Below are 16660 nucleotides of genomic sequence, written 5' to 3'. Positions count from 1 at the left end.
ATATGTTGTTACAAAATATGTAACAAAAAAAAATATATGAAACATGTTTACCTTTACTATGAGTGATGAACTGATGAACTTTGATACTTTGTTGTTGTTCTTGTTCTTGTTGTTTGAATGCTGGTTGAGACCTGCTAAATTGATTTATATTCCACTAACAGGTTGAGATCTGCAACTTGTAAAATACAGCTCTAGACTAGGATGAATATGAACACTGCATATATCTTTTGTATTTCATACACTCCAACTTTTTCTCAGAAGGGACTCTCTGTATATTTTTCTTTTTTTTTTTTTAATTTTTTTTTTTATTAACGTTTATTTATTTTTGAGACAGAGACAGAGCATGAACGGGGGAGGGTCAGAGAGAGAGGGAGACACAGAATCTGAAACAGGCTCCAGGCTCTGAGCTGTCAGCACGGAGCCCGATGCAGGACTCAAACTCACAGACTGAGATCATGACCTGAGCCGAAGTCGGCCGCTCAACCGACTGAGCCACCCAGGCGCCCCTGTATATTTTTCTTTTAGTACTACCCTTTAGTAACTTCTGTGTTATAAAGAGAGAACCATTGTCACTCTTACCAGTTTATAGTGAATTTTCTTTTTCCAAAAAAATTACTTAAAATATCCATAAAGTATCATTTTTGAGTTTGAAATTTTTTGTTTTGGCAATAGAGTTAAATACTACACTTGAATTATTTTATAGAGTTTTGTTTTTAGTAGAAGTTAACTAGTGTTGATTTGTATTGTGCATATGTTTTAAATTATCTCTGGCACTTTGGTAAAAATATAAACTTAAAACAGGCTTCTGACCACAATGAGATACCACCTCACACCCGTGGGATGGCTACTATCCTCCCCAAAAAAACAGAAAATAACAGTGTTGACAAGGATAGGGAGAAATTGGAACCCTTGTGCACTGGTGACGGAAAGTAAAATGTTGCAGCCACTGTGGGAAACAGTATGGCAGTTCCTTTAAAAGCTAATTGTAGCATTATCCTATCTATGATCCAGCCATTCCACTTCTGGGTATATACCCAAAGGATTCAAAGCAAGGTCTCAAAGACGTATTTGGGGACACCTGGGTGGCTTAGTCGTTTAAGCGCTGACTCTTGATTTCAGCATAGGTCATGATCTCATGGTTGGTCATGAGATTGAGCCCCACATTGTGCTCCACGCTTATCATTCTCTCTCTCTCCTTCTGTTCCTCCCCTGCTTGTGCTCACATGCGCATGTGCTTTCTTACTTAAAAGATAGTGTTTTCTTGTAGACAGTCCAAAAAAAAAAAAAAAAATTTGTACGCCCATAGTCATCATACTATCTACAGTAGCCAAAAGGTAGAAGCAGCCCAAGTGTTCCTTGACAGATGAATGAATAAACAAAAATGGTATATACATAAAATGGGATATTATTCAGCCTCAAGGAAGGAAATTCTGACACATGCTACAACATGGATAAACCTTGAGGATGTTATGCCAGGTGAAGTCACAAAAAGAAAATACTGTTAATATTCTACTTATATAAAGTGCCTAGAGCAGTCAAGTTCATAGAGACAGAAAGTGGAATGGTGGGTGGAAGGGACTAGAGGGAGAAGGGAGTGTAGAGCTATTTAATGAGTATAGTTTCAGTTTTACAAGATGAGAAAAGATCTGGATATAGGTTGCACAATAATGTGAATGTATTTAATACTACTGAACTGTGCTCTTAAAAATGGTTAAGATGGTAAAAAAAAAAGGGGGGGGGTTTACAATGACAAATGTTATGTGTATTTTACCACACCTTTATAAAAATTGGTTTCTAGGGGCACCTGGGTGGTTCACTTGGTTAAGTATCCCGCGTCTGATTCCTAATCTTGGCTCGGGTCTTTTTTTTTTTTTTTTTTTTTTTTTTAAATGTTTATTTTTGAGAGAGAGACAGACAAAGCACGAGCAGGGGAGGGGCAAAGAGACAGGGAGCCACAGAATCTGAAGCAGCCTCCAGACTCTGGGCTCGAACCCATGAACCCATGAACTATGACCTGAGCCAAAGCCAGACACTCAACCTGCTGAGCCACCCAGGCACCCCTCGGCTCAGGTCTTGATCTCAAGGTTATGAGTTCAAGCCCTGCATGGAGCTCTTGCCATGCAGGGCATGGAGCCTACTTAAAACATTTTTTTAATTGGGGCGCCTGGGTGGTTCAGTCGGTCGAGCGTCCGACTTCAGCTCAGGTCATGATCTCACGGTTCGCAAGTTCGAGCCCTGCATCGGGCTCTTTGCTGATGGCTCAGAGCCTGGAGCCTGCTTCGGATTCTGTGTCTCCCTCTCTTTCTGCCACTCCCCCACTTCTGCTCTCTCTCTGTCTCTCAAAAATAAATAAATGTAAAAAAAAAATTTTAATTAAAAAAATAATTGGTTTCTGAATGCTCATAACTTGTTAGAAAAGTAGCATGTTGATTTTTTTCAAGTTATGAATTATTAACTTGTGTTTTAACAGTTCTGCATCTTCCAACTGGTGAGCACTGAGAATAACCGCTATAGTCTAGATCACATTTCGTCCATTTTCACTTCTCAGGTAGGTTGGATCATCCTTTGCATATCACTCAGTATAAGAAAGAATTGGCTGACTTAACTATGTTGTAAAGGGACGGAAATCTTAAAATGAAATATTTACTGATAGATGCAGACCAAATTTCATTTGAGTTTTACCAAGTTCGTGTGGTACTATCTTCTGTTTTTATGCTTTTGACCTCCTATTAATACAAATTTAAGTTGCTGTAAGCTATTCCTCTTTCATATTTTAACCCCTTTCCCCCACATTTCCTCCTAGGAGACACTGATTGACTTTGCCTTAACCTCAACGGATATCTGGGCCCTGTGGCATGATGCTGAGAACCAAACTGTTGTGAGATACATCACCTTTGAGCAGTATGGATCACTTCCTCTGTCGTCTAGCCTCACCCCTAGGGGTTCCATTCTAAGAAAGCAAGAGAGCTTGTTATGTAGAACCGAAGTCAAGTGTTTGCATTTAAAGGATTCAGTCCTGGGTTTGCCTACTGTTAACTATTTTCCAAAATTCCTCCTTTTACATTTTGTGATGTTTCTTACCTTTTGGTTTTAGAACAAAATGAAGGATTCTTAGGGTTGGAATGAGATAAAATGCCATATTTCTTGGGAGCAATAGCACCTATCTAAAATACTTCTAATTTGGGAGTTTACTCTGCTTCTGAGCAGACTATTTCCAGTACCCACAACTTCCAAAAGATACTGCAGCCCCTTTGGGTTCTCAATTTTCTCACCATAAGAGAAATTGATTGCACAAGTATAGTGCTCCTCAAACTTTTTTGTTTTAAACAGGAAACCCTTTTTTTCAAAAGATAATGAACTCCAATATATAAAACTAGTATTTTGTGAGAATAAAATTATAACACAATTTAATGTTATTGTTGGTTATCTCTAATAATAGATATATTTGGTCTCTAATATTTTAATGTGCATAATAGTTTTAAATGTTTTAATAGCTACAAAATACATTTGAAAAAAATTGCTTAATCAGACACTTATATACTCCTGAAACACCCTGTGCAGGATTCCCTGGAATATAGCTTAATGTCTTTGGAACTAAACTAATTGAACTTTAGGGATCCCTCATAATCAGTCCTATACTCTAGACTAGAACTATAGGGATAGTTGCCCCAGATGGTTGAGCCACATCTCAGATAATATGAGCGTACTCCTTATAGATGGCATTCAAACAAAGTGGTGATAAGCAAAGAATCTGGTATCAGATAAGAGTTTGAGTCCACTTGTGAAATTTAGCTGTGACAAAGCCTTACTTTTCCCATCTACAAAATGTGGGTGATACGTCCTTCAGAATTACCATAAGGCTTATAAGAATAATATCCTTAACTGTGCCTAGCATAATATCTAATAATAGTAAATGCAAAATAAAAGTTAGCTATTGTTTGTAGATTTGTGGTTAGAGTGTTCATTTCAGGAAGATGCCTGTTAAAACTGGTAAGAGCAAGGGCACACTTGGCCGGCATAGTGGAGCGTGGGACTCTTGATCTTGGGGTTGTAGGTTCAAGTCCCATGTTAGGTGTAAAGATTACTTTAAAATAACATTCTCTCAAAAATAAACATTAAAAAAAAAAAAAATTAAGGGGCCCCTGGGTGGCTCAGTCGGTTGAGCGTCCAGCTTCGGCTCAGGTCATGATCTCACGGTTTGTGAGTTCGAGCCCCATGTCGGGCTCTGTGCTGACCGCTCAGAGCCTGGAGCCTGTTTCAGATTCTGTGTCTCCCTCTCTCTCTGCTCCTCCCCCGCTCGTGCTCTCTCTGTCTCTCTCTCTCTCTGTCTCTCTCTGTCTCAAAAATAAACATGAAAATAACATTAAAAAAAAAAAAAAAACTGGTAAGAGCACTTCTATAAAGCCAGACTGTTGACAATAAATTTTACTTATTTATTTTGAAATCTTCAGTAGATCAACAGCATCAGCTTTTAGTCATCATTTTTATGTAGACTGATGGCCTTTTTTGTTTCCCTATAGTAATGTTGCAGGTCAATGGAATTCAGTTTTTATGCACTCTCTGCCAGAGGAAGAGATCATTATCAGAGATGATCAAGACCCCAGAGTAAGCAACATTAAAGTCTTATGTAAGAGGATGATTTACCCTGATCATTAGTTTGAGAAGAACCAGGTGTATTAGTCCGAATCCTTTCAGCTGCACGTGAAAGAAACCCACCTCAAACTGACTTAAGCTTAAAAGGAAAATATTTGTGCAGCTGAGAAATGGAGAGTTACCTGGCTTCACCCAAGGCGGGAACAGTGCCACAATGCCTTCAGGGCTTGATTTCTCCTTTGTATTTTGTTTTCCTTCTTGTTGGGTTTATTCTCAGGCAGGCTCCCTGAGCCTATGCATTGTGTGAACTACGCATTCTATGGACCCCAGAGAAGAGGGAGAACCACTGTCCCTGGTCCTGAAGTAGACTCTCATTGGCCCGGCTTGAGCAGTGTGCTGATTTCTGACACAGTCACTCTGATCAGAAAGAATAGAATAATCTGCCTTACCATGAGAAACATGTCCAATGTGCACCTTGTTCTTGTGGAGGTGGTGAAGTCAGTTGAGTATGGGGAATATGGGTAGAGGAGGAATGGTTCCCCCAGAGGAAGTAGGGATTTGTTAGTAAAAGAAGGGTAATGGATCCTGGGTAGGCATAAACACTAGGTGTCCACTAGTGTTTATAACCATGTTGGTACATGCATATAAGCTAGAAATCAAATAAATTCTAGTAACAGTATATGCTATGAGGAAAATAACTTTAAAATGCAATTGGGGTGCCTGCGTGGCTCAGTGGGTTGACAGTCCCAACACTTGATCTCAGCCTTGGTCTTGATCTCAGGGTCGTGAGTTCAAGCCCTGCATTGGGCTCCACACTGGGCATGAAATCTCTTTTTAAAAAGATGATAATTCAGTAGAGAACAAAACAGGCCAGTCTCCCTATTTTTCAGAGATATCCTCAGGTTAAGAAGAAGAGAAAAAGGCATCAGTTGATGCCTTTATGTTAAATGAGGTAGAAGATTATGGGCCCTGGGTCACCCCCCAGAACCCCAGGAGAAGGAAGGAAACTTGAGTGAAGATTAGTCCGATTTGCTACTTCCTGGCAAATCTGAATTGTGAAATTTGGGCAAAATATTTGGGCAACTTAAGACTTTCCGTTTTTCTTCTCTCTACTTAATCTTCCAAGTAGTGACAGTTTATTGCATTTTTTGTTTGTTTTTACATGTAATGCCTATTGGTTCCTTTTATATGTGAGACATAAGATGAGTACTTTATGGATGGTGGAGAAACCAGTTTAGCTTAATTCTTCTCTTACCAGTGTGTGTCACCAATAAACCTGTGTTCGCCTTTCCATATAAGGCTGGCATTTCACAAGCTATGTTTTCCAGTGGAACCCAGTAAAGTACTCCATGAGGAATACGCTGATTTCCTTATAGTATGCCTAGTTGGCTCAAACACACTGTAGTCTCTTCCTTAATGTGAAAATATAGAACTGCTCTAGTACTTGGTATTGCTGAAATACAGAAGGGCCATGTTTTTATAATGGAAACTCAGGTGTTGGCGCTAATGTGATTAATTCTTCCTTCAAATTTTTCCAAATTTTACCTATTTAGGATGATACTAATTTTTGTTTTACTGTTCTAACAGGAGATGTATTTGCAGACTCTATTTACACCAGGACGATTCATAAATGCAGCTTTATGTAAAGCTTTACAGGTCAGCAAGAAAAGATTTAATGTTTGTTTAAGACTGTCTCTTGTATAGTCATTGTATAATTAATAATTACTATTAACTTTTGTTTTATATACACAAAACAAACATTTTTGCAGTTACATATGCATGTGTTTATAAATGTCAGTGTAATTTTTTTTTGTGTTTTTTCCACTAAATAAGACTCCCAACAGGAAGGTAGAATTGTGGGTACTTTCCCAATGACTACTGAAGCATACTAGTAGTTGAAAGAGAAATGTGTGCTTACACTATTGTAAAAAGATACCGTACTATACTGCATATAATCTCTGTACTTGAAAGAAATTTAAAATGTTTTCTTCGTTAGTTTTGATAGTACTCTACATTTACCTTTTTGTTAATACAATGGAGGTCTGACATGTTCAGATTCAAGAAAAATCTGAAAATTGAATCTTCAAAGTCACATGGCTTAAGAGATACTTAATGCTTTATAAAAAGATTCTTTACCTTAAAGTCACTTAGAGGGGCACCTGGGTGGCTCAGTCAGTTAAACATCTGACTCTTCATTTTCGGCTCAGGTCATGATCTCACAGATTGTGAGTTTGAGCCCTGCATTGGGCTCCAAGCTAACAGTGCTTTGGATTTTCTCCCCCCCCACCCCTCCCCTGCTTGCACACCCTCTCTCTCAAAATAAATAAACTTCAAAAACAAAATTAAAGGGGCGCCTGGGTGGCTCAGTTGGTTCAGCATCTGACTTTGGCTCAGGTCATGATCTCGCGGTCTGGGAGTTAGAGCCCCACGTCAGGCTCTGTGCTGACAGCTCAGAGCCTAGAGCCTGCTTTGGATTCTGTGTCTCCCCCTCTCTCTCTGCCCCTCCCCTGCTCACACTCCATGTGTCTGTCTGTCTCTCTCTCTCTGTCTCTCTCTCTCAAAATAATAACATTAAAAAAATTTTTTTTAATTAAAAAAAAATAAAGTCACTTAGGCTTCCTTAAATTGCCAATTAGTTCATGGATTTGAAATAGAATAGTGGGGCACCTGACTGACTCAGTCAGTAGAGCATGCAACTCTTTATCTCAGGATTGTGAGTTCGAGCCCCATATTGGGTGTGGAAATTACTTAAAAACAAAATCTTGGGGTGCCTGGGTGGCTCAGTAGGTTAAGTGTCCAATTCTTGGTTTTGGCTCAAGTCATGATCTCGTGGTTCATGGGATCGAGCCCCGAGTCGGGCTATGTGCTGACAGCAAGGAACCTGCTTGGGATTCTTTCCCTCCCTCTCTGTCCCTTGGTGCCCACACATGTGCATTCTTTCTCTCTCTCTCAAAAATAAATAGGGGTTCCTAAGTGGCTCAGTCAGTTAAGCACCTGACTTTGGCTTAGGCCATGAATTTGGGTTCATGAATTTGGTCCCCACCTCGGGCTCTCCACTGTCAGCGCAGAGCCCACTTCAGATCCTCTGTGTCCCTCTCTCTCCCTCCCTCCCTCCCTCTCTCTGTCTCTCTCTCTGTCTCTCTCTCTCTCTCTCTCTCTGCCCCTCCCCAGTTCATGTGCTCTCTCTGTCTCAAAAATAAACATTTAAGGAAACATTTAAAAATAAATTAATTAAATATGATAATCACTCATAGACTTGCAAGACCCCTTAAAATCTCCTAACCTGACCCTCCACACAAAGAAACACCTTCTGAGGCTTTTAACACACAGCTTTTCAGCTTCTAATTGTCTCTGCCTCCAGTGACAAGTTTCTCACTGGCTCTTGTGGAGGTCTTGCTCCTGAGCTGTATAATTTAAAGGTTCTTCCCATTTGGATCAAATTTAGTCCCCATCCTTTTGGTGAATTCTTTCTTTTGGAACTTCATAGAACATGTCTCTCTTCTAGAAAGCAACTTTTCAAATATTTCAAGAATCTTTCCGCATTGTCTTTCTCCAAGTACACGCAGTGCCTTAACTTTCTCTCAGGTGATACCGTTTATAGACCCTTGACCTTTCTGTTACATACATTCTTAAATATCTGGCTATTACATGTTTTCTGTTTTCTCTCTGATAGAACTTCAGTGTGACATGATCACTCTCTCCAAGATGGTTCGTTTGTTTAAGTTTATCAGTTTATTGGGGCGCCAGGGTGGCTCAGTCGGTCAAGTGTCGACTTCAGCTCAGGTCGTGATCTTATAGTTCGTGAGTTCTAGCTCCACATTGGGCTCACTGCTCTCTGCACAGAGCCTGCTTCGGATCTGCTCTTTCCCTCTCTCTTTACCTCTCCCCTGCATGTGCATGCACGCTCTCTCTCTCTCTCTCTCTCTCTCTCACACACACAAAAATGAATAAACATTTAAAAATCATAATAAAGTTTATTTAGAGAGAGAGCACTCCAGCAGAGGAGGGGCAGAGAGAGAATCCCAAGCAGGCTCCATGCTGTCAGCACACAGTCCCACATAGGGCTGGAACTCACAAACCATGAAATCATAACTTGAGCCGAAGTCAACAGTCAAACGCTTAACTGACTGAGCCATCCAGGTGCCCCCAAGGTGTTTTTTCTTTTCCTCTCATCAGCCTTCTTCCTTGTTAACAGCAATTAAATGTGTATTTCTTATGATATCTCTTGCACACGGAGATATTAAACAATCACTAAAGACATTTATTAAATGCTTTCCTTTAGGAGAGTCATTTGTAGTAGAGTGGCCAGCCACATGACTACTCTGGCTTGCTTTTATACCAGTCTCGGAGTATGTGTTTAACATCATTTTATAACTTCCCTCCAGCTAAGCAATGGCCTTTCCAGGGCTTTTTGCTTTTTTTAGTAATCCAAATGTATCCTGTTATAATTCTGTCAGATTCATGGATATCTATAGTTCGTTCTGGTCTATAGAAATGATTTCAGAGGTGCCTGGGTGGCTCAGTTGGTTAAGCATCTGACTTCAGCTCAGGTCATGATCTCACAGTTCGTGGGTTCGAGCCCCACATTGGGCTCTGTGCTGACACCTCATAGCCTGGAGCCTACTTTGGACTCTTTGTCTCCCTCTCTCTCTCTGCCCCTATCCCCTCATGCTCTATCTCTCTCTGTCTGTCAAAAACAAATAAATATTCTTCAAATAATTTTTTAAAAAGAAATGATTTTAAACTTGCTATGATTTTACTTACAGAAATTATTTGCACAGCATTAGAAGTAGATGGGTATTTTAGGCATGTTCAGTTTCTATTGTATAGTTACGTATTGCCTCCATGCCTTCTAAACTGAAGTTTTTTTCATTCAGTTTTGGATGAAATGTCTCTAAAATATCTCTCTTAATTTTAGATTTTCTGTCGAGGAACTGAGAGGAATTTAGATCTTTCCTGGAGTGAACTGAAGAAAGAAGTCACTTTAGCTGTTGAAAGTGAGGTGAGGGGGGCACCTGGGTGGCTCAGTCGGTTAAGCGTCCGACTTCGGCTCAGGTCATGATCTCACAGTTCGTGGGTTCGAGCCCCGCATCGGGCTCTGTGCTGACAGCTCAGAGCCTGGAGCCTGCTTCGGATTCTGTGTCTCCCTCTCTCTCTGCCCCTCCCCTGCTCATGCTCTGTCTCTCTCTGTCTCAAAAATAAATAAACATTAAAAAAAAAAAATTTTTTTTTTAAAAAAAAGTAAGTGAGGTGAGGTTTGGGTAGAGAACAAATGATAATTTCTTGATATAGGGTAGATTGGTACTGGGGAATGGTTCAAATAGTTCACTGCACCTTGTTAGTAGGAAGTATAAATATTTAAACCTTTTAATTAGAGAATGTATATATATATAATCTATGGCATGTAAGGCCTAAGGGATATTCATTTGGTTATAATTTAGTAAAATGATATTAGGCAGTTAGGTTTTGGAGGAGAAAGATCCCAAATGGTATTAACAGTTTCTTTTTTGTCTTCTTCTTTGCCAGCTCCAAGGAAGTGTAACAGAGTATGAATTTTCCCAGGAGGAATTTCGAAATTTACAACAGGAATTCTGGTGCAAGTTCTATGCCTGTTGTCTTCAGTACCAAGAAGCCCTCTCTCATCCTCTTGCCCTGCATTTGAATCCACACACAAACATGGTGTGCCTACTGAAAAAAGTAAGGGAGCTAAAGCTAATCCTTAATCGTCTAATCCTTTAGACGATTCAGTGGATCTTTCAGAGTATCAGTCTGTTGTATGTTGTAGTTAGCTTTTTAGGACTTTGTATTTTTTTTCTTAGAATTCTAGTTCATTTCTATTTAGATAGTCTCCTGCGTTATTTATAATTTTCTTGCATTTTATTTTATCTTATTATATATTGATTTCACATTTAAAGAGCTACAGGAATAGCACAAAGAACTTTTGTGTACCCTTCTTCCAGATTCATCGTTTGTTAACTGCCATTTGCTTTCCTTCCTTCTATACGTTTTTTTCTTCCTGGGCCACTTGGGAGTTAGTTGTAGACATTATGCCCCTTTGTCCTTAAATATTTTACCACGTATCTTAAGAACAGAGTATCCTTACGTAACCACAGCACAATTTAAAGATCAGGTGACTCGATACTGATATTGTATCATACAGTTACATTCTGATTCTACCAATTGTGCCCATAATTTTTCCTCTTGATTAGGGTCTGATCCAAGATCTTGGATATATTTGGTTGTCATGTTCATTTAGCTTAATCTAGGGCTTTTGTCAACCTTTCTTAGTCTTTCATGACCTTGATATTTTTTGAAGACCATACCTGTTTTATAAAGTGTCCCTCAGCCTGGATTTGTCTGGTATTTTCTGCTGATAAGAATCTGGTCTCAATTTTTTTTACACCTATAAACATTAATTGAAAAAAAGTATAACTGGAAGATTTATATTTCCAGGGGTACCTGTCTTTCCTTGTGCCTTCCTCCTTAGTGGATCATTTGTATCTCCATCCTGATGACGACCTTTTGGCTGAGGATGAGGCCGCCATATCTGATGGTAATAATAATTACTGTGTCCATATTTAGCCCCTTCCTACATGAACCCTGTGCTTTGTTTCGACTGGATGCAAAAAAACATTGATTGCCACTATGACCTCTCCTGGTCAGTTTACCACAATATAGATGCTATAAGGAAAACTGAAGAGACCTAAGCATCTCTAAGACTTCAGATAGATTCTTGGCATTTAATTATTAATATTTTATTTTAGTATAATGTTAATCAGTAGCTCTTCATTGGCTTGAGTCATGAATATTAACTTTCTCTTACAGATGTGGAAGTTGCTCGGGACGTCATGTGTCTTATAAAATGCCTTCGGCTGATTGGAGAGTCAGTAACTATGGACATGTCAGTAATGATGGAAATGAGTTGTTACAACCTACAGTCTCCAGAAAAGGCTGCAGAACAGATTCTGGAAGATTTGATCACTATTGATGTGTAAGGAGAATTTAGGGTAAAGTGCATTTCCTAATGAAAATTCAGCAATTTTTAGTGCCAGTGTCAGGTTTTTAATGTACATTCAAGTACGGACAATAGTGGCTTATGGATAAAGTGAGCTGTCATGGTTCTAAATAGGTGTTTCCCCTTTTAAGCAAAATCTAACATATGAATTCAGATCTGGAAGCTAACTCATAAGTTATGGTCAGTTAAACTACTAACTAAGCTATGAATTCTAAAACAGAAAAGTATTTTCTCACATTCATTTTCTGTCATTTCTGAAAAAATGAGGAAAAATTCTCTGTATGAAGTAAAGGTATCTTATATGCCAGAGTGATTATCTCCATTTCTTTATTGTGTAGCTGGTCTTCCCGTTTCATAGAGCATTTAGTTTATGGAACATAAACAGTCTGCGTTACATATTCTCAGTAGTAATGGTTTTCTAATTGTCCTTCTAGAGAAAATGTGATGGAGGATATTTGCAGTAAGCTACAAGAGATCAAGAACCCAGTCCATGCCATTGGGCTACTTCTACGGGAGATGGATTACGAGACAGAAGTAGAAATGGAAAAGGGGTTCAATCCAGGTAAATGACAAAAAGCAAACATGTCTCTGATTTAGAGAAAGCAATTTAACTTCTTCTAACTTTTCCTTTTTTTTTCCTCTTAATCATAGCTCAGCCTTTGAATATTCGGATGAATCTTTCCCAGCTATATGGTGGCAGCACAGCAGGATATATTGTGTGCAGAGGTGTGTGCAAAATTGCCAGCACTCGCTTCCTCATCTGCCGAGACCTTTTGATCTTACAGCACCTATTATTGAGGCTGGGCGATGCGGTAAGTATGGCTTGAAGGAAAACTTGTAAAATCTACTCACACAGAGCAGAATGTCAGCCCTATGAGCGCAGACTTTTGTCTTTGTCCACTGCTCTGTCACCTATATTTGACCTGTAGTAGGTGCTCTATAAATATTCGTTGAATTAAGAATGAGTAAACAGTATAATCTAAAATTACAAATTAAGAACGTATATGAAGTGGGGCGCCAGGATGGTTCAGTCAGAAGAGCCTGTGACTCTTGACCTCGGGGCCATCAGTTCGAGTCCATCCCATTTGGGGTATAGCGATTACCTTTAAATAAATAAGTAAATACATACATACATACATAAACAAACAAACTTTTTTTTTAAAAGTACATAAAGGGGCACCTGGGTGGCTCAGTCGGTTAAGCGTCCGACTTCGGCTCAGGTCGTGATCTCGCGGTTCATGGGTTCGAGCCTCGCGTCAGGCTCTGTGCTGACAGCTCAGAGCCTGGAGCCTGCTTCGGATTCTGTGTCTCCCTCTCTCTCTGACCCTCCCCTGCTCATGCTCTGTCTCTTTCTGTCTCAAAAATAAATAAACGTTAAAAAAAATTTTTTTAAGTACATAAAGCAGATTATTTTATAATTAACCTTTGTATATATAGCAGTGGGGAAATTTCCCCAGATGGCTTTCCCCAAATTTAATATTGTTACTAACTACTCTGCATGTGGTAGTCAGGTACCATTTAGTGTGGAGAAAAGAGGAAAAAGAAGAAAAAATTCTCTTTCTGCAGTACAAAATTTAGCCTAAGCACATTTTTGAGATGGCAGTGTCTTTGGGATCCTCCCAACTCTATTCTGTACTTCCTTTTCCATCCTAGTCTTCTTAGGCCACCAGACTCTTGTCCGATAGTCCTTGTCTCTCACCCTACTGAAAGTTCCATGTTTGGAGATTGCCTTTCCACCCTCATGCAAAAGTCCCACTTGTCTCTCAGGTGGTCATCTCACACGAACCTTGACCTGAGGAAGCAGTCTAGTTATCTCATGTTAATATGTAAATAACTGAAAGGCGTTTGGGGCTCTCAGAACTAGTCATACTTTTTTTTTTTTTTTAAATGTTGTTTTATTTATTTTGAGAGAGAGCACGAGTGAGGGAGGGGCAGAGAGAGGGGGAGAGAGAGAATCCCAAGCAGGCTCCGCGCTGTCAGCATGGAGCCCAACTCAGAGCTCAGTCTCAAACTGAGATCATGACCTGAGCCAAAACCAAGAGCTGGACACTTAATCAACTGAGCCACCCCGGCGCCCCTGTTTGTACTTTTTAAGTCAGAATTTATTAGCCCAAATATATTGATAATGGTAGAATTTCAGGTAAAAATAAGGAAAAACATTTAGGAAGATGATTTGTTTAAGCCACCAAAGAGAAACAGGAACCTTTCCTGAGAGGCCATTACTTAAGGCAGCCATTATTAAGTTCTTCTCAATCTTTGTAGAATCTTCCATTTCTTCAGGGTTTTTAGTGGGGTTTTTTGTTTGTTTAATTATAACCATTGTTTTTTTCTAAATACAGAAGTAATGGATGTTCTTTATAGAACCTTTATATGTAAGCCTCTCTGTAAACAAAAAGAAATTAAAATTCGTCTGTAATTGACCCAGCTGATAACCGCTGTTTACTTACATTTTAGTGTATATCCTTTTTTCTCCTATGCAAATGTTTTGTTTCCATTATTTCTAGAATTAGAATATGCTACATGGTATTTTTGGAATCTAATTGTTTTCTACTTTACACACCTCATCTGCATTTTCACATGTCATTAAGTATTCTTCTACAAAATTATTTTTTAAAGTTCCCTACACAGTTTTAATTTATTCAGCCATTCCCATCTGTGGCCTGCCAGGTTGTTGCCAGTTTTTCCCTCCTACCTAAATACTTTTGTACACCTCTGACTATATCTCTAAGATAAATTCTCAGAACTAGAATTGATTGGTCACACACTATGCCCCTTCCTTTTTTTTAAATTTATTTATATTAAGAGAGAGCACGAGAGAAAGGGAGAAGAGGGGCATAGAGAAAGGGAGAGAGAGAATCCCAAGCAGGCTCCACACTGCACATCCGTGCAGAGCCTGATGCGGAGCTCAATCTCACAAACCGTGAGATCATGACCTAAGCCAAAATCAAGAGTCGTAGTCTTTTAACCACTGACCGAGTCACCCAGGCACCCCAGGCTATGCACATTTTTAAGGCTTTGGGTGGTTTTGCCAAAATTTTCCTCTAATGTTCATAACTGTCTTTACCCAAGGCTAGTAGCATAAAGAAAGGCTAGATATCCCTGTTCCTGTTCTTGAATTCTGAACCCACACATTCAATGAAAGTTACACTTTTGTTGTTTTCTCTTTCACTATCAGCATTTTTGCACTATTAAATATTTGGGTAGCTATTTTTGCTACGCTAAAATTTAATGAGTGTGTTGCCTTTATTTATGTACATATGTTGCTTTTTTTTTGTATGCCCTTTGTAACTGTGTTTTGTTATTTATTTTACCTCCACCTGACCCTTAAGAGTTATCATCACTAATCACTGTGTCCCATCTCACCCACCCACCCATCATATATAGGCGATCTTGGGAGCTGATCAGCTCTTTCAAGCCCAGCAAGACCTACTACACCGAACCTCTCCTCTCCTCTTATGTTATTATCTCATTAAGTGGGGAAGTCAGTGCTTAGCAACTGATGTTCCAGTTGACACACTGTGAGTTTCATTATTCTAATTATTTTTAAAATAAATTGCAAGTTTGATTAGTTTTTTCATCATTTTCAAAAAGCTGTAAACATAATGCAGTAACATGATTTGCCTTTAAAATTCAGAGAGCTTTAGATGCTTCATTTTCTAAAGGTTGAAGACAACTTATAAGAATCAAAATACCAAGTATGTATTTATTATACGTATGGCATTTTGAAAAGAAAAAATGTTTATTCTGAAGTGGAAGTGGAAAATATATGTCATTTCTAAAATTTGTCATTTCTAAAAACTGTCGAGATAGGTGACTTTTCACAAACACCCACTTTTTTAATGCTTATTTAAAATTGAAGTATAGTTGACACAATGTTACATTAGTTTGGGGTGTACAGTTATTACGTGTGTGTGTGTTTAATGTAAAGATAAATCCTACTGAGGGCGAAATAGTTAGATGAGGTCACAGGGAAAGTCGGACCACACACAAAAACATACCAGTTATTAAAGGTAGGCTGAGCTTCCTTAATAACCAAAATAAAAAGGGAAATCTATTACTTACTAGATTTACATTTTCAATATAAAATAAACCATCCTGTTTGGCAGTGTTCTTTCAGTAGAACTTTTATGTGCAACTTACTAATCAAATTGACAGTGTTCCTGGTAGGAGAGCTTGTTGAAGCAATGTTTTTGTACAACTACTGTCTCTTTGTTCTCACAGGGAGTCCAACCTCCAACACTTGTCAGTACTGGAACTAACAGACTCTGGTGCTGTAATGGGAAATAAGTTTGGTAAGGACTAGTCTGTGCATGCGTTTGATTTTAAATTGGGCTTTTATTGCATATTCATTAAAGTCCTTTGCCACCTTTGCTGCAGAAAGATTAGGTAAGCTCTGCTTTCATTTGGGGAGGTTAATAAGCTAGCTGTGGCCAGAGCCCTCTGGCTGTGACAGGGAGTCCATGAAACCCCGTGAAGCCCAAATCAGGCATAAATTAAGGGTGTTGCGTATATGAAAATATGTACGTGTGTATTGCTGCTTTTCCATTGTTTATTAATGCTCCAGTGATTAATTCAACAAAATTATTTTTTAAATTTACTAAGTTTATGGGAGCTTTCGTAATCTTGTCTTAATAAAAATTCAAGAGACGTCATCTCTCATGCTTAAGAACCATTCTGGAGAATTTGTTTTATATTATTTTGGTAAAAGACTTGGAATCTTGGGGCACCTGGCTGGCTTAGTCAGGAGAGCATGTGACTCTTGATCTCAGGATTGTGAGTTCGAGCCCCATGTTGGGTGTAGAGATTATAAATAAATAAACTTTAAAAACAAAAACAAAAACGTGGAATCTTGAGACCATATTTAATGTAAACACTTCCTAAGGAAGATGCTTAGCTGTAGTGAGGTCAGTGAAAAAAAGAAACGAGTGCAATGTTGATTTAAGTGACTTTTTTTTGCATTTGTATAGTACTGCACACTTTACAAACTGCTTTTATTTATATTGCCATTAATGACACCCATGGCACATTTCATGTTTTGAAATAATAAATGTT

At 38.8% G+C, this 16660-nt stretch overlaps 1 protein-coding gene across 2 annotated transcripts in view; it reads left to right on the top strand.

Annotated features, from left to right (window-relative positions):
• Positions 1-16660, top strand: part of NUP160 (nucleoporin 160) — a 51733-nt gene that overhangs the window by 12462 nt on the left and 22611 nt on the right. For both annotated transcript variants that reach the window (XM_015537557.2, XM_042957619.1), the window contains exons 8-19: positions 2471-2548; positions 2804-2901; positions 4521-4605; positions 6181-6249; positions 9512-9595; positions 10120-10290; positions 11047-11146; positions 11419-11584; positions 12043-12170; positions 12260-12420; positions 14993-15126; positions 15830-15900. In XM_015537557.2, coding sequence (XP_015393043.2) covers positions 2471-2548; positions 2804-2901; positions 4521-4605; positions 6181-6249; positions 9512-9595; positions 10120-10290; positions 11047-11146; positions 11419-11584; positions 12043-12170; positions 12260-12420; positions 14993-15126; positions 15830-15900 — 1345 coding nt within the window. The remainder of the gene's footprint in view (positions 1-2470; positions 2549-2803; positions 2902-4520; positions 4606-6180; positions 6250-9511; positions 9596-10119; positions 10291-11046; positions 11147-11418; positions 11585-12042; positions 12171-12259; positions 12421-14992; positions 15127-15829; positions 15901-16660) is intronic.

Source organism: Panthera tigris, chromosome D1 (genome assembly GCF_018350195.1).
Source record: "Panthera tigris isolate Pti1 chromosome D1, P.tigris_Pti1_mat1.1, whole genome shotgun sequence".
Classification (NCBI taxonomy): domain Eukaryota; kingdom Metazoa; phylum Chordata; class Mammalia; order Carnivora; family Felidae; genus Panthera; species Panthera tigris.
The sequence above is the reverse complement of the archived record's forward strand: the minus strand, read 5'-3'. Positions and strand labels throughout refer to the sequence as shown.